Here is a 24,027-nt window from a genome sequence, read left to right on the forward strand (position 1 = left end):
GTTTAGTAGCCCTGCTCACATACTGTAGTTCTTAAAATCATCTCTCTAAAGCAAAATTACATGTTATAGGTTTTTATTACACAGGACAGAAGTTTTATGAATACAGTATTTTATGCATATTGTGAATTTTTTGTCATTGTCCTAAAAGGAAATAGTCACAAAGAGGAAAGAATATACTTAAGTGTTTCTTCATCTAAAGATCCACAATCACCAAATGCTTCAAGACTACTGGTATATAGTTGTAGTCTTAATCTAAATTAGCAAATATCTTTTAAGAATTAAAATACTGCTTTATAAAGAAATAGCATGATATAAGAACCTTGTATTCATAGTTTTTAATCCATTTATAAAGTTCAAGTTTAATAGTCGACATGTTAAAAAATGGTAAACCTAATACACTCTTCAAATATTACACTATTATACCCAAGTACTGCAATCACTGGTTTTAATACTCGGGTCTTAAGTGTAGTCAATGGCAAATGATATATTAATCAACTGGTACTTTCAGAGTAATAATATTTGGCCTCTTAATTACTGAAGCTGATTGTTGGAGTAAGTAATGTTAGTAAGAACTGCCTTCATTTTGCAACACTCTTAGGTAACCATTGTTACAGTCTTTCAAGACAGCAAATGTCTCTTATCAAATATGCAACTCGAGCAATGGAAGTCAATTCCTTTCAGAAGTTCCTGCATCAGCAACGCGAAGGAAAAATTTTGCCCGTATACCATTCTGGCAGAGTGCCTCAAGCATGGTTTTGATGGAGTGTGCAAGAGGAGGACGATCATTTGATCCACACCCTCAGTCACCGAAGAAGTTTCTTCTTGATGACAAAATTATTATGTGCTTGAAGTTTAGATGATTAATTTAAAAACATTTTAACACACATCAAACTCTGGAACCAGCTACATGTGACTTGCCTATAAACATTGCAGATTTACCATGGTGGACAGTAAAAGCCTCAGCATTCATCAGCAATTTTTGTAGTAAGAAATGTGAGATGGTTTTCTATAAAGAAACGATGACACTGCCATAGCATCTGATATAAGACATGGGGCATGTATAGCATATATACAAAACAGAGAAGTCAGAACAAAGAAGTACAAAGAAGCCACAACCTCTTTCATTGCTAGTGACTGTTACAATGCTGACTGTAATACAGTTTCAGCACGCCCAACATTTTAAACTTTGCATTATTTACATGTTGCTCTGAGTAAGACATATTTTGTTTTTCCTCTTTCAGTCCTTAAAGTAATCTCCTTTCCCTAGTAAAGCAGAAAAGTCAGGGTGCCTGACCTGATAAACAGCGCATCCACGCCTTTTAACATTTGCTCCAATGAAAAACGCGTCTTTATTCAGTTAGTTTTTTGTTCCGAGCATCTCGTTTCTGCCGCCTCCTTCGGAGCTGCAGCTGTAGCTGAATCCTGTTCGTGAAGAAGAATTGTTTCCAGCCCATTTCCTGCGCGAGTTCCTTCATTTCAGGTGTAATTGTGTCACACAAGTTCTCCACAATATTCTCCCATAGCGCATTACTGTTGCATATCTAGTTGTGAGAGAAAGCAGAGGCTTAAAATCGTAATTTGGCTTATTCATTGCTGGTTATTTTACTACACAAAATGTGTTTAGACAACACAGATGCCTTGTATGAAGGTCACTTGCAGCGCAAGCTGCCCACCTATCTTGAAAGACGCAGTATTAGTTAAAACACACAATACATCAGTGGAAGTTTTGCCCAGTGTCGCCAACGCAAGATACTGCGTGTTCTTCTGTGAAAAATTTGAGGAGTTTCATTTGGTATGATACCAGAGGCCTTCCTGCCACACTCGTAGCAGCTGTCACGCCACATACTTTCCCGGTATGTAATTCATACAGCTGCACTGAAATCAATGAAGCTGTGTAAGATTCTGCCAAAGAACTTGTCAGGATGTAGAAATCACGTCACAAATACTAATCTGTTTTCAAGGTAAGTAAAAGAAGCAAATTGCCTTTGGCCTTACAACAGAAATACAATTTTGGGAAGCTTTCAGAAGCACTGCAGGGATTAAGCCTGTTTCTCAGGAGATGCTTCCCTCTTTCAGAATGACTCCATAAACAGAATTGGGTGGAAATATTATATTATAAACAGGAAAAAAAAATGTGTAATTTGTTAGATGACAGAATCACCACAAAAAAGAATTAGGAAGATAGTCGGTGTCAGTGTCTATTATCTGCCCACTGGAAGTTATACCGGAGCACAGTAACATTGATTCTTCTTCCAAACGCTCCGCTTTTCTAAACGTGTCATTGCAGGGACCGAAGTGGAGCTGTACTAGATCGCTCCAATCCAAGTGGCTGGTGCGTCTGTCACAAGTAGCAACAGAAATAGAAAAGCAAAAGTCCTGGAATAACGTCTGTTACAAACTGCTGATGTAGCTGGATACCTTACAGTATTTAATTCACTGACTACAGCCCAGCTGTGTCAGAGTATGTGTGGTCCTGTTTCTGTTCTTGAATTGTGAGAGCGGTCATACTGCAGGCACACGCATGCTCGCATATTTTAGCAAAGGAAAAGCAGGGATTATTGGGCAAAAATTGCTGCAGAAGTTCTGAAATGAAAATATATGCATTTTTAAGGTTTTCTTTAGATTTCTGCTTGCTCTCTGTCTCTAACCATTCTGCTGTTCCTATGAAAAATGGACACCGTTAAGTTAAAAATAGCGGAGACTGGTTTGTAGTATCATATATTTGTATTTCCAAATACAGTGTTCTATTAAAAAAAAATACAGAAAGAAAAAAGATAACCGCTGTCATTATCGTGGCTTGCTTTCCGTGCCAGTGGCTTCCCAACGGCGTAACAACATCCAGACCTTCCCTCCCGTCCCCGAGGATGCAGCGCCTGCTGCCCCCGCCCCGGGACCGGACTCCCTGCGCCCCGGGACCGGGCTGCCCCCGCCCCGGGACCGGGCTGCCTCCGCCCCGGGACCGGGCTCCCTCTGCCCCGGGACCGGGCTGCCCCCGCCCCGGGACCGGGCTCCCTCTGCCCCGGGACCGGGCTGCCTCCGCCCCGGGGACCGGGCTGCCTCCGCCCCGGGACCGGGCTCCCTCTGGCGGGAGCAGCTCCTCCAGCTCCCAGGCAGCGCTATTTTGCTCTCTGCAGTTTAATTTTGCCTGTTTTTTTGGCTATCGAAAGACCTTGTACAAAACAAACGAATCCCATCCTGAGCTTGTGCTGGGAGGCAGCACAGTATCGAAGTCTGCTGAAAGAGTATTTGGGAAACTCCCACAGCGCTCCAAGGGTGGCGGCCACAGTAGGACTTCTGTACATTGTTTCTTTTGAGATGGAGCTTCTTTTACAATACTTAAAAATAGTCCCTAGCGAAAATCTAAAATACTTTGAAACGCATACTGAAAGCACCTGAATACTCTGGAGAGCAGGATTTACGCTCAGAACGACAGAGTCAGAGAAATGCCATGCTTTGGGTAACAAATAAAGGTACCTGTTTAGTTCAGCCTACGAGGATGCATTGCACGGGATGGACATACGGAGCATTTCACATGCCGCTTTTCACTCCTGAGTGCAGAGACTGTTCTATTTTTCCCTATTTGAAAATCTGAATATGCTATTTTATAATTCCACAGAGAGCAGCATTCCAGCCTACACGTAAATTAGTCTGGAAATGAAAACTCATAGTATTGGGGCAAATTTTTAATTCCTTAAAAGTACTGCTGAAATGAGAGAAAGAGAGCATGGCATCACTAGTTATAATAGGTTATCTCATTGTGCCAAAATCTTATCTTTATTGTTATGCAACTTAATACCTTCTAGGATTTTCTTAAATTCCAGAATATCCAATGCTTTGTGTTGAGCTAATGAAAAGTTTACTGCCCTCCATAGTACCTCATCCTACTCCACTCACACTCTGCAAATGACAGATGGATTCCAAATATACTAATAAATAATTTCCTGACCTCCCTTCTATCCATTCTCTTCCTCTCCTGTAGTTGTTTTTATTCGCTCATCCTCTAGCAATTGTTTCCCAGTCACAACATCAACTGCTTTATCTTCAAACTGAAACAAAGCCCAGAACTCAGCAAGCTTATCTGCTTCCATTTGCCCTTCATCTCTAAATTCATGACATGCTCTATTTTGCTACCTTGCCATTTTCTCCTGTGCTTTCTTTGTACCATCTCCTATTTCTTGTGCTCACTTGAACTCACTCTCGCTAAAGCGTCTGTAATGTCTTTGTAGCCACACCACAGGGACAGCAGTACAGCCATGTCCTCTTGAACTGTCAGCAGTCTTCCACAGAACTTTTCTGGAAATCTTGGGCCACATAGCCTCAAAATAGTACAAATCCTGTGAGCAATCTCATCCTGATACAATTTGGAGATGTACTCTGTACCAGAGACGCGTCCTGTTCTCCAAACTAAAAGGTTAATCTGTCTCTCTCAAGTCTTTCAGAGAGTACCTAGCTGTCACATCAGACTCAAGATGACTAAACCTGTTTTTATCTTCTTCCTAAGGTCTCACCATTACTTTCCTGTAAAACCCATAACTTGACAGCCTTCATTCTAGGCTCCTACGGCACCCCTGGGGATAAGAATCAAGTTATTTTTCTCTATAATATGCTCCTCTTCCTATTTTTCATAAGCTAAAACCCTTTTCTCACCCTACCTGAGTTACTGCAGCAGCCTTTTCTCAGGCTCTGACTGGGATAGAAAATGCAATTTTGAGGTATTCAGACCCACAAAAATAAGCTTCCTAGATCACAGCTCTGAACATAACCGTTCTGTCCCTCCAGTAACCTGCCCCTGCGCAGAGCGGGAAGCTGGAATAGATGACCTCTCAAGAGCCTTTCCAACACAGCCTCAGGTATCCTATGACTTTTCTCTTTTTGCACCAACAGATTTGCCCTTATTCTCCTCGGACTTCCAGGCTATCCTTCCCTATTTGTTACCCCTCATTCATCGCTGAGAGGCTACCCTTAGCTCATATAATGCCAATAGTGGCAGCTTCTGTTATTCACTCTTTAAAGTTTCAATTCAACATGTTCATACTATTTCCCATACTTCCCTGATAGTTGGAAAGAGCTTCCTAGCAAGCAAGCACAATGTCATCTCCTTCTCCTCCTCCATTTCTTACAGTTCCTTGCTCCAAGGTCTACAAAAATATTGAAAAAAACCCTCTCTCCTTGTGCTCCTGTCTTTTGTCAAAGACTTAAAATGTAAGCTCTCTAGGAATGGCAATGATTTTTTGTTTGTTAATGAGTCTAGCATAAGGGGATCCTGGTCCGTGGCTGAAGTTTCTAGACATTACAATAATACAAGTCATAATACGAAGCATAGGTTTTACCTTTCAAATACTTAGTCCTGGAAGTAGTGCATAACACCCAACCATGGGTTACAATGGAATTATCTGGATCATTGTGTTTATTATATGCAACAACAGTTTGCAGGATAAGCACAGTCTCTCTAACAGCCTTTCTAAGATCTCATTTTTATTGCACCCATTCAGTTGACTGAATACAGACGATTAATTTATTGTCTCAGACTTGAAGTAAAGCAGACAGACTGATGTTTACATTAAATGTGAGATGAATCAAAACCAACATGCTGCACAGCAAAGCTAACAATTTTAAAATAATTCTTTTTTTTTTTTTTTTTTTTACCATTTCAAATCTGCGTGAAACTTGAGAAAGCCTGGCAATATCTTCAAGCTCCAGAAAGGAAATGATGTACAGGAGCAATGGGACGGGAAGCCGTTCCAGGAAGTCGTAGTTACCTCGGCACAGGCTGAGGACATGTTCCAGAACTTTGGCACCAAACACTATAGCAATCTGAACTGTGATAAAAAAAACCAAAAAAACAAAAGAAACCCAAGAGACAACAGATTTGTAAAAGCCTGAAATTTCTTCCCAAATAATCCCGCATTATTCACATACATCTGAAAAAAAAATATATCAGAAAAGTCAGCTCAATTTTTTTGGATGTTTTCTAGAGAAAACAACATATTATATCTTACATTGAAAATTAGTAATTTATACTATTTCAGTTCATCTTAAGAGTTGCTAGTGACACCCAGGGAGCCTGAGCAGTAAAACAAGGCTTTAGTTAAAAAACTGTACATTGTCTAGTATACAGCAAACTCGTGTCTCAGCTGAGGAACATTAAAACAGCAGCAAAGCTGAACTGAAACTTATCCAGATCCATTTTATCCACTTTTCCACATACATATATATTTATTTACATAAAGACTGTGCTATTTACTCAGGAGAGGGTTAGTGGAACAACTGAAAAAAGTACTTCAGTTGTACACTTTGGGGAAAATAATGATGCTCTAATATTAAGAGTTCCTGTAGTTCTGCTTCTTATCTTATGTAGGTATAGTTAAACCACTAAAATGAAATTGAAGACAGTTACTTCTACAGTGACATGACATTTTTTGACTCATTCACTTTGTGATCCAGTCCAATGACAAATTATTTTTCTATAGATCTACTACTTGGTGAGGTGCTTCCCATCCTGCATTCATGCAGTCAATTATTCCTGCTTCAGTGTCCAACTTGGAACTTGGCCTTTTGAATTTAACACTTTCTTCAGATCATTTACTATTTTATCAAATGACTTTAATAAAAATACTAGTTCATTATAAAACAGGATCCTGAATTCAATTTGCTACACTTCTGATGAACGATCAGTGGTAAATTTTGGAGCTGCATGTTCTTTCCTAAGATCTGACGACATCAATGCAGTCATCCAGATGTACAGGATGTAAAAGATGTAAAAGGTTTTTTTTTCCCCCCCCCTCTCCTTTTTGTACAGTGACACAGGGATCAAAATTTAAATTTAAAGCAGAATTACTATTTTTTGTATTATGAAATTATTCTAAGGCATCCAAAGTGGGTTTTGTTGTTGTTGTTTGGGGATTTTTTTTTTTTTAAGCAACTCGAGTCTATCTTCTCATGTATGTTAAAGTCATAAAAAGAGATAGAACCAGAATCATGGAAGTTGAAACTATACTGACTATAGGCAGTAAGTGCATCCAATTTTGAAGCAGCAGTTTTCCTTCTAAAATACTTCGAAAGATTAGTTACAAAACTCAAGCTTATGATGTGAATACATTTGAAAGAGTTTCCCAAATGACAAGATTTCGCTGTTAAGATATTAAGACTTCTTTCTTCTCTTTTGTTCCAAATATCCTAAGGTAACTATGTAGCAGGAAGCTATCACCATATGTTCCTTCATGTCTTTGGGTAGATGGCCCAATACTGTTCAAGCCTTCTTTTCTATTGCTATATCATCCTGCAAGCACAAACAGTTTGCTGTTGGTTCTCATTTGCTTTTTTGCTTTCCAAGCATTTCAGTTCTATATAGTTGGTAATTTTCCTCAAATTCCTTATGCAAGTTCAAAAATGATCTACACAGTCAACTAAAAATTGTCTGGCTGATCTAATTCAAGCTGATATGTAAGAATGATCCAAATCTTCGCATACTAGGAAAGACGATGATAATGTTTGTAGTGTGCATCTACTTCAGGCTGAATGATTAAGCAGGCTACCACATGAATATTTGCTTGGGTTTTTTTTTTTTAATTATTTATTTCTAGAAATAATAATGTGATCTGGTTTGGCTATTTTAAAATATGTTTCGCTCTATTTATCTTGCTTTATAAATGCATCTGCAGCTAATGATGAACTAACTGTGAAAGTATATTGAATGTCAGGTTTTCTGCGAGATTTTCATCCTATGAGTCCTGGATACTACTTGATGACTTGTACTATTTGTTCACTCATCCAAAAATGTAAACAGACCTCTCTTCTCTTGTCCTACACTCTCATCAATTAATTTTCCATCTTTGCAGAACCATAATGAAAATCTAGCCATATACAAAATCTTGCTTTTCCCTCTTGGCTCTATCGAGATTATGAAAAGAAACTAAGGATACTTTACTTCACTGTCCAAAAAGAAAAGAAAACATTTCAAAACAAACATGGATGTTTACAGCTGTATGGTAGTTAATATAAATTTACTAAAATGTTAATGTTTATTAGAAAATGTTTACCTCTTCAGTTTTCTATTGGATGCTTCAAATGCCTGTATGGGATATTGATAAAATGTTTCATTTGCAGGGGGACAGCGGGACTATTCTTCCTATACCCATTAGAAATAATTTAAGCACCTTTATCTTTTTTTTTTTTAAAAAAAAAAACCAACCCAAATTTTCTCTAAAAATCTCCAACCATGTGAGAACAGATAAAATCTTGGGAATGAGAACTAGGAGATAACAACAGGAAACACTAATACTTAACAACAGATAAACATTTTGCTGGTAGGGGTGTACCAAATATTTAGCAGCAACCCACGGGTCTGGTGAGGAGTCTTTTATTTGAACCCTCATTTGGCAAAAAAAATCAATAACGATAACTAGAATATTATTCCAGTATATATATTTGTGGAGAATTATGGAAAAAAAAAAGAATACTTAGGAGAACAGCAGCAAAGCTCCTCTTAACAGAAGGTGAGAAGGAGGTGTAAAAACATCTGATTGTGTGGAACAGCAAAAGCCATGGACAGAAATAGTATCAATAGAACAATACAACTTCTCACAAACATAGTAATTCATATTTGTAATACTTCTATTTATATTAGCATTTTTCTGAAAACAAAACACTTTTATATTAAAATTTTACTAAAAACCAGAGGGAAAACCCCATGTATGATTTTAAAGATAATTTTAGAAGGAGGAAGAAATGACTAAATGTTAGGAAAGAATGGCGACTGTGGCTTTCAATACTTCCTATGGGATAGGAAAGCTCTGAACCACCAATAACACTTTTCAAGAAAAAGCAGGCAGACCTTATTTGTAACCTACTGAAAACACACAGGATAACAGTAGAAAACTGCACATTAACAATAATTTAACTACGTGAATCATCGTACCCAGGTAATGTAAAACAGATGTTTTATTGTGACATTATATTAATATCAAATGCCACAGGAAAATCTTACAGTATAAGCAATGATGGCAAAACTAAGCTAAAATCCTCAGCAATATGTATTCAGATATAAAATCTACTTTTATGAGGTAAATAAAAAAATAAATTAAAATACAATTTTGAAAATAAAACCACTAAAACCCATTGCTAAAAATTCAGCTCTAAATTCTATGTAATTCTTGGCAAAAAAAGTTTAGACGACTACTTCTTTGAAAGCTCAAGTTTATAAAAACTGATGATCAATTTTGTAAAATTAAAATGTGGTGCAACTCTTTGCCTCAACTAATGGAGCGATTGTAAACACCTACTGCAAAAAAGCATAGTATATTTAAAGACGCCCTGACCAGTAGCCAAATTCAACAGGCAGTCCATTTTCTATTGGTTCCTGATACATTCATTCCCCTTCTAGTCAAAACAAGTAGTAATAACTGGAATTAAAGATCTGTTTTGTTACAGACTGTGAGTGCTGATTGAAACTTTTTCCATGGTTTGTACATATATCCAGTCACTTGAGCTCAGCATGTGCAGTCCTTCCACCAATGGAGCACTAACAGCAGTCACCTGCAGTCTCCCTACCCAGCTGCCTAAGGAAGTGTTATTATTTCAGTCAAATTCACTTGAAATTGGTCAGTTGCGAAAGTTATAATGGGGATCAGAAACACAAACCTAAACACAGAAATGCAGGCCATGTGAACTCACCAGGGCTAAAACTCTCTTGATTGTGCTGTAGGAAGTGTTAGATTTTAATAAGCAAAGAATAGGAAACATGTGTTGATCTTATTTCAGACCCTAAATGAAGATACACTCAAGTTTACTCTTGAAAACAGGTATATTCTCTTGAGGAAAGTTTTGCCCTCTCCCCTGTCACCTGAGGTTCACATACTTCTTTGGAAAGCAGACCTCCTCTGCCTAGGTGTAAATAAGATGATGTCTACTAAAGCTGTTGATGAGGAAAACAGGACTTCCTTTGGAAATGACATCTTTTGAGTTCATCATAAAAATAGGATAAATATGAAGTCACATCTGTAACTAAATTTTTTTATGTCTGTACATAATCTGAATACAAGAGCAGCTTATTTAAAAAAAAAAATCTCACTAATGCAAGGTGTTTGAGTGCTACCTAGTGTCTGGGGCTACGAAAGGCCCAGATCTCAATCCAGTCTCAGCAGGTGCAGTTATGAAGTTCTCCATTTTCAGACCAGCTCATAGCTCAGACCTCAGCTATTTGCTGCAGTTACTGAATTAATGTGTCTTTGGCTTAATATTTCCAGGAGACTGTTTCCTCTGTGAGCCATGACCAACCATATCTTGTGACATGACATCTCTTAAATCTAATCCATTACTGAGAACCAAGATTATAAAAAGATGCAGAGCAATAACTACTTGGCACACATAGTGCCACAGAAGTTTGCAAAAAAGCGTAATTATTTCAGATGTCCTCAGTCTATCAGGAACAGGCTGGAAAACAACTCTATAAATCTACATTTTGAGGCTTATTTAGTGGTGTCCCCACTGCCTTTCTTTTTCTGGCTGTATGCTCCTAAAGTCATGTTGCACTTGCATAATCCCAAGTACATGTTGCTCTTGGTGTTACTTATGTTAAATCAGATTGGGAATCCAGGTGGCTCACGACATGGCCATAAAAACAAATGTGCTGGCACAGAGCATTATAAGGACTGAGTCATTAGCAATAAAAATATTGCTTTCTGGCCTATTTTTGTTGTTAATACCTCTGTCATTGTCTTATAATGAAACTATCAACGTTCCTGAGATTTATCCTATATTAACATTTACTGTCATGCCTTTTTGTTTTTCCAGTATTCATACATTAATTTATATTAATAAATTAATACAAAAAAGCCTGTTAGCCAAAGCAATCACATCTTTCATGAAAGTTACTGCAGATCAATATTGCTAGATTATTCCATTACATGCCACAGAAAATTTGTAATTATTATTGTCATCTTACTATGAAGAGATGAATCATCCAAAAAATCCTCCTGGGATTCTTTAATTTCTCCAGGTCTTGATTCACGAAGTTCATTCCTAAGTGAGATTTTCCACCACCTGAAAATTACCTACAATTGTGGAAGAAGAAAAAGCAAAATAAAAAAGGAAGATAACATTAATATCAAGTACCAAGAGATAAATACATTGCTAAGATTCAGGACTCCTGTTATGTAAATATTACTGCATTCCCAAAACAAAGTTATCATAAGAGATCAGACCACGGTTACATTACCAGCAGCCCTACAACATGCTTCAAAGGACAGTAAACATCCCATAATGCACCTAGACAAGTGTGAAATGTTTTTACATACAAAGAAAATGTTCCCAACCCCTGCATGCAAATTGTTCATAGAAATTAAAACACGTTTAATGAAATCTCAACTTGCAAAACTATAAACGTTCTCTTTTTTTTTTTCATTTAGTCGCAGAAGCACAATTCATCAGGCATTACATTATGTGGTTAAGTAGAAATAGCCATTCAACTGCTCAGGCATTCGAAAGTGGCAGTATTAGAAGTTAAACTGTCATTTTAACTTCTTGTTAAAATTGAAACTAATAGGACAGTTCAAAGCTCAGCACTTAGACTGTCTGAAAACTCTGGAAAAAGCTCTTCAGAAGTACACATTCAGCTCACATATTCAGAGTCAGGACAAGAAAAGAAAGCCTGCGTTACAAAGCATGCAACTGAGACAAAAGATTAATTTGAATAGTGAATTATGTAGCTATGGAATGATGAAGTACAAGTAGCCCTGGCTATCAGTAATCTTCCCAGAGTTCTCTTAAAACATTACATATGTGCTTGAACAGCGTGTCAGCTTTTAATATTGACTTTTGTTTTGCTGCTGTCACAGCTGGGTCTACAGGAGAAGAAAGTCATAATCATGTCTCTTCCTTCACACGAGTTGTTAGCAAAGATCACACTCCAAGCCAAAGCAGGATTCAGTTGCTGTTGTAGGCAAGGTTAAAAAAAAAAAAAATCTTATAATTTTACTAATATTAATGTTTTATTTCCTTCCATTTCATTGAGAAAATTGAGGATTTTACATTATTATATGTACAGGTGGATTCCTGGCACACTGAGTGATAAAATTGACAAATGAGAATATTAGTGGGATATAAATTTATAAACACACACACACATGTATCTAAAAAATACACTCCATAGAGTCTTGTCTTTTCACTGGCATATAGAAAAGGAAAATTAAAAGCAAGCCTTGCATTAACTGTCAATAAGCCACAGAAGACTACTCACCTATACTGACTGAACAACACAGAGTTAAATTTCCTATTAAAAATCTTAGATCTGACAACAGTGGTTTACATCTCTCAACATGAAATTTAACTTTAGATCTCTCTGGTATTTCAGTGTCAAAATGTAGATTTTAAAGTTGAGAAGGACGAAGTATTTGTAACTCCCAATGAGTTGCATTCACTTCCATCATTAATTTTCAAATTAAAGCTCAGACTGCAGCCAATCTGCCACGGCAGGCCCACACCAATCACTTCTATATTTTTCAAGTCTTGTTTGTATCCTGTTGATATCTTATATACAATAATAGTAAATAAGTTTGAGTAAAGACTTAACATCTACATTTGAATGTCAAATATAGCCAGCTAAAATTTATCATTTTGATATTTATTGTGGCCAATATATCATTACAGGGGTAATTGGAATTACTAAACCATATTTCTGATAGCATACATACAAAATAGCTTTGATTAACTCTCAGCCATTTCTGCAACACTCTAAAATAATCCTTATTATGTGAATAAAAGAAAAAACATCCTACTCAGTTGCTTAAGTTCATCCTATTTTACAACGACACAATCTTTATTCCTTTGCAGTGAAACAGTTGCCTCTTCGAAGGGAAAAAACCCAATTCATCCAATCTGCGTTCTAGAATTTAATATATGAAAAATAAATTACACCACTGAAACATTTTATAAGAGCAGAGTTAACATTTCTCTAATGTACATGCACAGTACAGACCACCACATTGCTAAAATAACACCACTTGATATACTAGTGGTAATATCAGGATTCAATGCAAAGGAGATTATAAACCACTTGTCGTTCTGTTTCAGTGATGATCTTACTACCTGGGAAGGCTTTAGAGCTAGTCCGTTTGTAGCCCACCGTGGGGATAATAGGACAGTGAATGCTGTACTGTACTGTACTGTACTTCCAAAAGCTCTTTTTATGTCTAGCAACGTAGGGAGAATCAGCATGTAAGGCTACTTCCATTCTTATTTGTGGAAAACATGAGGTGAGAATAAGGTCAGAACAAAACTGATATGCAAATGAAGAAAAGACATCTTTCTACATGTTCCTCAGCTTGCATATCCTTCAAAATGGCATGCAAGAATACAGTATACTATAGGGGGAAAAAAATTTGTTGTTAAAGGAGAAAAGAATCCTGGTTAATATGCTTTCTCTCGGCCTTTTCATGTTACTGTTGGAAGTGACGTTTCTTGAGAAAAAACAAGAACAACAACAAAAATTTCTCAGCACGGAAATGCCAAGTGTAACTGAAAAAGAAAATAGCCACCTGCCCCCAAAACCACTTACCAAAAATTATTAACGATGACTGTTGCTTTTCAACTTTTGAACTTTAATACTTAACAACATTCTTCAGATTAATTTTCTGTATAGCCTTATAGATTTAACTATACACAAATTTAGAAGTCTAATTCTTAAAAAAGCAGAACTATGTTGCACAACAGATTACAATGTGTTGGGATCTGTTATAACATAAATTAATAAATACTTTTCAGTCTGGGATATACAATACAATAAAATTAAGCGTATACAGATAGCAGATGCTCACCCAAATTCTGCACTGGTATAAGCAAGATGAACTACTCACAGTAAGTATTCTATATATTTTTTGTTTACTCTTTTGTGGGTATGAGTGTATTTATCTATAATGTAAGTTTATGTATTCACAGGTGTACAAGAACATATTTAATCCAAACACTAGAGTGTGCATATGTGTGTATATAGACTCTTGAGCAAGATTTTATCTTTATACAATCCAACCAACCCTAAAATGGAACACTAAGTCAATACTCTACAAATGAAATACCTCTGTCCTATTTTTAAAGCAATTACAGCAGATGTTTTAACATGGTTATAAAAATTTACTTTTTGTAGTATTGTTGTACAATTATAAATTCCAAATTTTAATAACTGAAACATGCCAAAACTTTAAAAAAAATTACAGAAATACATATTTCAATAATCTTTCCTCTTCTTAATTGTTGTACTAGGAAGCACACTGCAACAGAACTACATGCCAGAATGGGAAGATCAGGCCAACACGCAGAGGCACAGGAAAAGTAAAATATTCAAGTAATTACATTAAACACCACTGTGTATTTTCTAAACATTATTCTTTGATTTACAGTGAAACAAACTGTCAATAGCACTATTCCAATTAAAAACTTCCTTATGTACAAATACCCAGGACAAACTACAGTTACCTTGGTAATTTGTTAGCCCATGGTTATTTCAAAGAAAAATATTGCACAGATTTTGTAATACCTATACTTTTTGCATAGATTAAAAAGATGAAGAATGGAAAGTATTATAAGTGCATCCTGGTTATCATGGACACATTTCATTCTCGATGTTATTTAGAGGTGCAAGTGTTAAAGCAATTCACTACCACATTGCTTACTCCATTGGCATTTCTTCAGGAAAAGAGAGAGAAGAGGAAAAGATGAGCAGAACCAAATCTAAAGAGCAGCAACCAGACAAGGCTTTGGATAAAAAGTCATAGCAGTTTTTTAAACAAATAAAAAACCTAAAATATTTAAGTGAAAATTAGCAAAAAATAAATTATTTAGGAAGTATCTATTGTCAAAATTAATCTGGACTGTAGATCACCAGAAGCATAGTACTATTTACATTGTATGAAGAAAATATTTGAAGTTTGTCATATGGTGAGCCATCTTTTAAGGATGCTGGGCTCAAGCTTCCCTTCATTTAATCTATTTCGGAAATTATAGAACTAGAGACAAGTCTGACATGACAGACTCGTACTGTATAATGAGAAACCTCTGGGGGAAGCTGAAGAAAGACGGTGTGAATTGTGAAGCCCTGTTATAAAGGCACATATGAGAAACTGTTTCCTTCTCCAATATGCATTTTTAGCATTTCAAACTTCTCCAGACTCAGCTTTCTGCTTTGCTTAAAACTAGTAACTCAAAATATAATTTCTCAGATGACAGGTTATTTGGAGATTAATTTTCCCTATTTTTCTCTTAAGTTGTTCTACTTTAAATACTTAAACATTCATTGGAGGAGGAAAGTGACTTCAGAATCTACAAAATAGTACTTGCTGAGATTTAGGAGATCTAGATTCAAATATTTTCATCTGTCCCAGGTGAATGGCCTAAATCCCCAGTCTTTCTTTTTGGCCTTGGATTTGTCACTGCAGTCCAAGCTCTCATTTTCCTGTGCAGTGAAGGAGCTGTTGTGTCTTCTACTGAAAAAAGCAGTCACATTTTCAGTTAGTCTTAGTGACTTTACCTCTGCTAAATCCCTTCTCCCAGGCTGTTTTATCCATATTTTATTACTTTTCCAGATTTAAAAAAATAAATCTCTGCTTTTGGCTGGGTTTTGTGGACTGAAAGAGACTATAAAAATTTATGTTGCCTTACTATTTGATTTCAAAATTAGAGTATTCAAATGCTTCTGTCCCTCCTTTTATCTCATTTTCTCTTGCAGAATATTGTTGCATTTTTGCTACAATTTCAAATAAATCTATTTTTTAAAGCATTTCATTTTCACGCACCTCAGTATAGAAATCACCCATTTCACCCTCACATAAATCTTTACAAAATAAAAGTGGAATAAATATCAGCATTACTGAAACATCTTCAAGGAGGTAACTATAAGATAGATGTTTCTAAAGCTATGATCTGATACCTAAGTATCTTTCAGTTAATTGATTGCTTGAAGCCAGTATCACCTAATCTATTGCCTAAGAGTCTGTAAACCTAAGCTCAATTTCCAAGCCATGAAGAAGTCAAACGCCTTCACTAGATACATAATTTTTTTTAAAATTCTGAAATTAATTAGCACAGAGAAAACTACCAGCTTACCTCCTTCCTTCATCTTTCTAGTCCCTGTTAGTGTAGATGCAATTTTACCTATGAAAAAGCATTCCTCCTGTCATAGTTTTTTTCTACTCTTATTCTAACATAGCTGCATCTAATTGGGAAGCTGATACTACAGTACTGTAAAGTTTTTCACACAGTTGCAGCTACATCCACACTCCAGCTTTGACTGCATACGTAATAAAGGAAAATTTGAATAGGACAACAGAAACCTTTAGGCTCAGACAGAGCTATGCTCATTTTGCATGTGAATGAAGCTTAGGCTTCTAGGTCACTTTAAAAAATACAAAATAGGTACCTTAAAATTTTACTCATTTTTCACCAAGAAGAGGCAACTATGTATTATACCTAAACTACGGGACCAAGTAGCACCAAGAATGCACAGGTATTTGCAAAAGAACTAAAATAAAATGTTAAATAACTTTATAAAGAGCTAGAGCGAGGCTATCCTTATGCATTGACATCGATGCAGCTAAAGCAAATGCTATAACTGTTGAAGAACGGTAACACACATGGGCAATTGTTTCATGTAAGTTTACTAACAGCATATTGTGATTACCTTCAAAGCAAGAATGCAGATCTCATGGAACTGAAGATCTGTTAAGTCTCCTTTTTTCTCCTGCCTCCAAAACCAGTTAGATTCTTGGCAATGAAAAGATATCCTTTCTTTAAATAAATATTCCCACTGTACCTTCATACAGCATAACAAGCAACATACAGGTATCTCACAAGATGTTGTGAAACAGTTGAAGAAAGTGACGGTTACAGAGATGACATTTAACAAATATTACCAAATATTCATACCATGATCTTGGCACAGTTACATAGCAACTTTTTTCCTAGTAATTTCCTCACTATCTCTATACAAACGAAAATGGCAGTCACTCTCACGTTAGTTAGTGATGGCTACACAAAAATCTTGCAAAAATTAAGAAGCTCTTTCATATCCATTGCTTGCAGTAAGTTTTTTTTTGTAGCAGGCCCTAAGCCCTGCAATCAGAGAGGCATCTTCTGCTACTTTTATGAAATTCCATCAGCATCTCAATCTGCGAACATTGAGGTTTCTCTTTTGCGGCCTACTACTTGATTTTTTCAGAGCCTTGCTATCATGTTGTATGGAGCTTTTTGGCAGATTGCTTGAGGACAGTTACCCGAAAATCCAAACTTTTGCCTAACCCTGTTTCTATAATATGTATGAATATAAGGTTAAATGCTCAGCTGGCTATTTCAGTCCTTTGTAAATATACGAATATAGAGAAGAGCCAGCAGAGGATGAGGATGGATGGCCTACAATACACTGTCATTACCTCACGATATTTAGCTTGACCTAGAGTGTAAAAAGCAGAATTCACAAGGAATTCACCGTCCATCAAGAAAACCAGTTATTTCCAGCTTCCGTATTCCATGTAAGAGTGAGATTTGAAAAGCAAAAACCAAACAAAAGTCTTAATATATGTTTTTAAGTCTGCCTTATTTTGGAGATTTTGGGCTGCTGTAATAAACATCAGAATTGAAAAGCAGTCGTAATCACTCATTGCTATTGAAATGGATATTTTCCATCTTTACCTTCCAAGCAACAACAGAAAAACAGCTTAATTTTATAATTGGGCTTTAAGATCATAAACATGAATAGCTTAATAGAAGACAAAATGCTCCAAAACTACTGCTGAAATATTTATCTAAACACTTTAGATAAAGCAAAAAATACTGTTTGCACTAAACTATTAGCTCGACATCATACAACTTCACCAGTGCTATCCTGAAAGTGATGAATGCTCATATCTGATTAAATAGTTTGTTCGTTTACCAATTAAAAACAGAATAATAGAAGACTCCTTGTAACACATTGTGGCTTTAGATCAATCTCCTTAACCTGATCATTCTGCTATTACAGAGTTTAAAAAATGAATTATGTTTTAATGGACATACTGGTGAGTCTTGTAAGATGTTCAGAGAAAAAAAACAATACCGTATGAGACAGGTAGAAGGACATTATTAAGAAGGGTAAATCAATACAGTAATATTTAACTCTGCTTTTCCCAATGGATATTGCTGTGAAAATAGTTGTAACTGAAGGGAATAAAATGCAGTGAGTTAAACAACCTAACCAGCAAGACCACTCTCCCTCCTAATTACACTACATCAATAGAAAGACTTAATACGTTCACCAGTTAAAGCAAGTCTCCAGCTGCGCTAGGCTACTGACCAGGTGAGCTTTTATTGCTGCTATACAGTCACTTCTTAAATATTCTTTTACTTCCTGACTGGCTACTCAGGGACAATGTCCCACCTGTCCTCTGACTAATGAAGTAGTATCAGTACTGTTAATTGTATATATTTGTGCCTCCTGCCATTTATATCAGGTTTCTATTAAAAAAAAAAAAAATCAGCACTCTCCAGTTTTAGATAGTAACCAATAAACACAAGTGTACATAAATATAGATGTTAATATTTGCATAAGAAAAGTAATTCTTGTAAGTTAGCAGCAATTTAAAGAGAAGACCGGCTTATCTGGATTAAATTAGCATCTTCACAGTTCACCATTATTTCTTCTTCCTGATATACTGAAATTCAAATGTAATAAAACTCTTCAGTTTATTGAAGTATATAGAATACATTTGAGTTAAAATTAGAACATTTATAATGCGCTTCAAACTTAAGACCTACTTAAATTACTTTTAGAGTAAATCTCAAACAGCGAGGAATAGTCACATAATGCTGTTAAGGTACAACACATGTACAAACTGCAGACCTGCATGTTTCTTTGGAAAGATCTAGAAAGTAATAATGCCTCTCTAGCTTTTATAGCTTGCAGAACATAACAAACCAACTGTGCTACTTCCATTGCAACTGTTTTCTTTAACAAACATCTAGTGGTCTTAATTACAAACTTCACAAACTATTTCATAGCTATTACAATTAATAGAACATTTCCTACCGTCTTGGAGAAAGATGGATTCAGGAACGGTTGTGTGATTTGAAGTTTTTAATTATATAGAGAGGTGGAAGTACAGCAGAAAACAGAGTTGATTGTTATGACTGCTTTGTCCTTTTTTTTTTTCCTTTCTTTTCCACCAAACTGAAATTAAACTAAAAACTCATTCACTGATGCCATTCCACATTTTAGGCATGCACAATACGAAATCAAATAGGTACTAGTTGCTGCCTGTTATGTCTGTGAAATTGGATGCTTTTCGCTGTTCTTCTGGCAAATTATTACTTTTTTTTCAAATTTAAAGTCGGGCTTACAACACCCGTGCTTCACTTGACAATTGCTACAAAATTCTATGTTTGCATTTGCTATAGTACAGGAAGTTATACAAATTACTATTTTGTCTACACTGATAGGATCACATCTGTACAGGATAGTAGTTTCCTTCTCATGTGCACTCATGAGGAAAACAAAACAACCCAACAGGTCTCTCTGGCATTTATTAGGCATAGTCTATTTTTCAATCTTTCCACGGGATGTCCAGTTCAGAAATACCAAAGAGTCTGAAGTGCAAAACTTAATATGCTCTGCTAAAGAAACTGTTCTACAAGAAAAAAAAAAGTTCTCTCAGACCATCAGGTTGAAATTTTGGACAATAGTGTGTACTTGAGAGTTTGTACAGATTCTTCTCAGGATCATGATAGTCATCATGCAAGCCCACACACTTCCCTCCTCTATGCCTGCTTTGGTTTTGGAGAAAAAAATTACTATTAATAGCAAGAAAAGATACAACAATTTAGTTAGCAAACAGAAATAAAACAGTGACTGCAGTAGACTACAATGGTAAAGACAACGGCATATGGAAAGATAGATGACTTCCTGGTGTCAACGCAAACTGTTTCGTGAGTTACAAATATTTTGAGTGCATGGAGAAGAAAAGAAATGTCACAATTCCAAAATTTCATATGTAACAACTACGAACCTGTTCCTTTTTCCGCCATTTCACTCATACTCAGAAACATCAACCCACTTCAGCTAAGGGATTAGCTCTGCGTGCGTGTGTGTGTGTGTGTGACTACCAAAGGCTTCCACTTAAAGTATCTGAAAAACATTTTAGTAAAATACAGGAGGAAGATGGAATAAAAAGCTTGGAAAAAATAATTGTCTTTTCCTTTGGGGAATGCAGTAGTTATGTTTGAGCAAGAAATCTGCTTCCTTGACATGGTCTCTTCCCTTCCTCTCACATACATATCTGGTTTATTCCTATATTAGTATCTTTCCTCATTGGTTTTCCCAGAGCTTGCAGGGGAAAAAAACCCAAACAAATAACAAGGCAAGAAAATAAGAAAAAAAAAAGCTAAAGATCTTTATCACAGATGCTTACAGCACAGGTGCTTTGGAGGCTAAGTTCTACCTTTATACAGACTTGTGCACACAGATCAGAGGAAACAATGCAAGAGCAAAAGAGTGAGAGACAATGCAGAAAGGAGGGGGGATATGTGCTGAGGGGAAAGCAATGCTATCAGAGGGAATAAAAAACTACTCTTGAGGATCAGAGTCTTCAATTATGAGCATGATACTTGCCATTTATTAACGTGATTAAACAGGCAGACCTAGATAAGACCGCCACAAAGAGATTATTCCACTATTTAACAGAACAAAGGATGCTAGCTAAGTGCAAGACATAACATTCCTTTCTAGATGGGTAAGACATTGACAGGTTTCATTTGAAACCATTTCTTTTAGTCTCATCCTCCTTACTTCAGTTTCAAGGTCTCCTTGTTACAATTTCAGGTCTATACTATGCTTTAAATTTCTTCCTTTTTTTTTTTTTTCTTTCTTTTTTTTTTCTTCATTAGAGTGAAAAAACCAAACAACAGAACAGTCAGACCCCCTGCTATGTGTATAAAAGTCCTAAAGTACAGCACTGTTACAATGGAAAGCCCTTTTCTAGGGAACCTGCATCTCCTTTAGCAAGGTATGTGCATATATCTGGCAATCCTTTTTATTACAGATGAAGTCTTAGTTCAATCGTACAACTTCTCCCTTCTTGGATACTTCTTATCATCCTGATTTGTATATATCTGCAACCAGTCTAATCTAATATCTGCTGAAAATTGTTTTCTTATATTTTTATGTGGTCACCTCACTTTCAGCACTGACATCTCTAAATTTTGAGAAACATCTATTGCGCTGGCTCCTAAAAATCTCATCACACTTTTTAAGAACAGACTAACACTCTCAATGTGCTTTTCAAAGTTCCCTTACTGTCTATTTACAGCTTTAATTCTACTTGATCAAATGGCAGGAACACTAAAGAATCCAGCACACTGTGCAGGCATTCTGATATACTTGATTCCTACCTGTGTCTCCAGTTTTCAGAAAAACCTGTGGTGAAAAGTATGCCCTTTTTCTCTATCAATGATCAACTCAGTACTACAGGTAGCATGCTTTCTGAGAAGTTTTTTTCTCTTTCTGTTTCTTCAAACACTAGTTTTGTCCAGGCCAATTGTAACTACATGACATTAAACTTAGCACTTGTTACCTGTAGGTTTCAGTCTCATTGTAAACTGCAGAGGAAGGAACAACTGTAGAAATCAGCTGTAGCACCAACTTAGTGAATGCTGAAATCTATCCTTTCATTATCAGATGTCATGATAATTTGATGTGCCTGTATATTAAAAAATTACACTGCATTTTTTTGTCACAAGTATCTGTTTGCTCTTTTGATGCTTTCCAGCTACACAGGTTCTCTTGCCTGCAATCCCCCTCTGCTGTCAATCCTTTCACTCTGTTGTTCACTATCATCTTGTTATGTTATTTAGAACTCTAGCTTCACTCTCCTAGGCTGCTGCTTCTATAATATCATTTTGCCCTTTTCGGCAAGTGATTTTGATCATTTTACTGTGCACTAGCATTCTTTCTTCTAGTTACTACACTTCTCCAGATAATTTGTCTAATTCAGGTTTCATCCAACAAATGACATTTACACTGGTTGCATCCAGTCCACAATTTTAATCTAATTTAGTGAAGTCCATCCAAAAGCTGCAGACACTTTTGCTTTGGTTTAATTTAGGCTTATTTCAGTTTAACACAAATTGATTTAGTTTATACCCATCAAAATCAAGTAAATCTTTACAATAAGCATCCATAGAGCAGTTTAGACCAGCTTTATCAAGTTTGTTTAAAAACAAATTTTAAATTATACTGGTGCATCTTTAGATAAGACCTTCCATATCCTAGCACACCTTGAGATAAAAATCCTGATCCTTTTCTAGCTTTGCCTTCTACTGTTCTTTCCTTCTTCCCTCCCTTGACGACGTTACTGAGTGCATTTAATTGATTTTTGATAAATGAACAAAGTATAAATATATGGTACACCTAGTCAAGTAAATATATCTGATGGTTCTTCATGATGAATGCTGCTGTGTATGTGGAAAACAAAATAAGGAAAATTGCTCTTGGTTAATAAAGGCAACAGAAAAGAAGAAATAATTATTTTCCTAACTTGAAGCAGGAAGAAGGGAAACAAGACAATAGATAGGAACACAAACTTACCTTTGGTAACACAAAAGTAGAATTACTCCTGAGGTTTCGCACGACAGAGAGCAACAGGGATAAGGGCTGTACTACCTGAAGTAAGGCAAGTGAAGAATATAACTAAATCTTTCTCTGGAAGAACAAGCACTGACAATGATGAACATGTAAACAACAGACACTCAGGTACAGTGGGAAACATTTACTTAATTAAGCAGAAGAGAGTGGTGATTGCTTACCTTGAGAAACTATTACACCTTGATGACCTGAAAATCATTCTTGGCAGGTAGAACTAGATCGAACATGATACCTTTGAAGAAAGCCACAAATATTAAAGCCATGCATAAAACTTAAAATAAAATGGGAGCTTAAACATTGCAATTCAGTGTGACACTGCTGTCTGCATAATAAAGGCTAGTTACAAGTGGACAAAAACCAGCCTAGACAAAAGAAAAAATTCATCTCTAGGCTACCAGAGATACAGAAAACCAGATTAATAGCAAATAATAGTAACAGAGAATTAACTAAAATTACTTTATCTTTAACATGCCTTAATTGAAATTGATATGACCATATTCCAATTCATCTTCAAATAACAGCTCAACCACTGTTGAAAAAGGAATTTTGTAAGCCCACATGACAATACTGAATTATTGTAGGCTCACAAAGAACTGAACTTCACAAGTAATAACCACTTAAGGACTCAATATCAATTATATCTCTAATGTCAAATTCACAAATGAATGTTTCACAGGGTTAAGCATTTAGTAATGTTCTTGAAGGGAAAAAAACGCAACAAAACAACAACCCAAAAACTGAGAGAATTTAGTCTTTTGGGAAGCAAAAAACTACCATTTCTATTGCTGTATGCCTTCTGCAGAGAAACCTTGATCCACCAATAAGGAAAGCCATGAAATACCAAGATTGCTACTGCAACACATCACAAATTGCATTTCAGTTGTTAAAAGTCCAAATTTTCCTATGTCAGTTGGGTTCTTGTGCTGGATTACATCTTCAATATCGCAGCATGACTAAAGAATTCCCAAATCTTCCCCAAAACCTTATGGGTAAGATCTAGCAACTGCATACATGCAGAAGTGGTGCATTATGGAAGAAGTGAGAGATACTATCAGCCATCCAAACTATAATACAACATCACAACATTGCTAAAGCAATATATTTTAGCTTTGGACAGAAACAGCCGACAACAATATTCATGTTTCTCCAGTACAGGATTATTTCCCCAGAGAAACTGTTTCCATTTTCCAAGCAGCTCTACTGTTTACTTAGATATCTGAATTAGAGACAACAAAAAAGCAAAGGACATTTCCCTGGTATTTTAGGCTTAACAAACATTCTCCTGATAATAATTGCTTAATACTGTGTGATACCATTACCACGGAAGCTTCAATTATTTTGGAAATACACTTTTTCAGCATAACAGAGCATTT

At 36.1% G+C, this 24,027-nt stretch overlaps 1 protein-coding gene across 1 annotated transcript in view; it reads right to left on the reverse strand.

The window, feature by feature from the left end:
- Positions 1 to 56: 56 nt before the first annotated feature.
- FBXO36 (F-box protein 36) overlaps positions 57 to 24,027 on the reverse strand; it is a 30,885-nt gene continuing 6,914 nt past the window's right edge. Inside the window, exons 2-4 of the mRNA XM_009469382.2 lie at positions 10,943 to 11,051; positions 5,647 to 5,819; positions 57 to 1,541 (exon numbers count right to left, since the gene is read on the reverse strand). Coding sequence (XP_009467657.1) covers positions 1,350 to 1,541; positions 5,647 to 5,819; positions 10,943 to 11,051 — 474 coding nt within the window. The 3' untranslated portion in view covers positions 57 to 1,349. The remainder of the gene's footprint in view (positions 1,542 to 5,646; positions 5,820 to 10,942; positions 11,052 to 24,027) is intronic.

The sequence above is a fragment of the Nipponia nippon genome, unplaced genomic scaffold (genome assembly GCF_047370975.1).
Source record: "Nipponia nippon isolate SJK-2023a ecotype South Korea unplaced genomic scaffold, ASM4737097v1 scaffold_7, whole genome shotgun sequence".
Classification (NCBI taxonomy): domain Eukaryota; kingdom Metazoa; phylum Chordata; class Aves; order Pelecaniformes; family Threskiornithidae; genus Nipponia; species Nipponia nippon.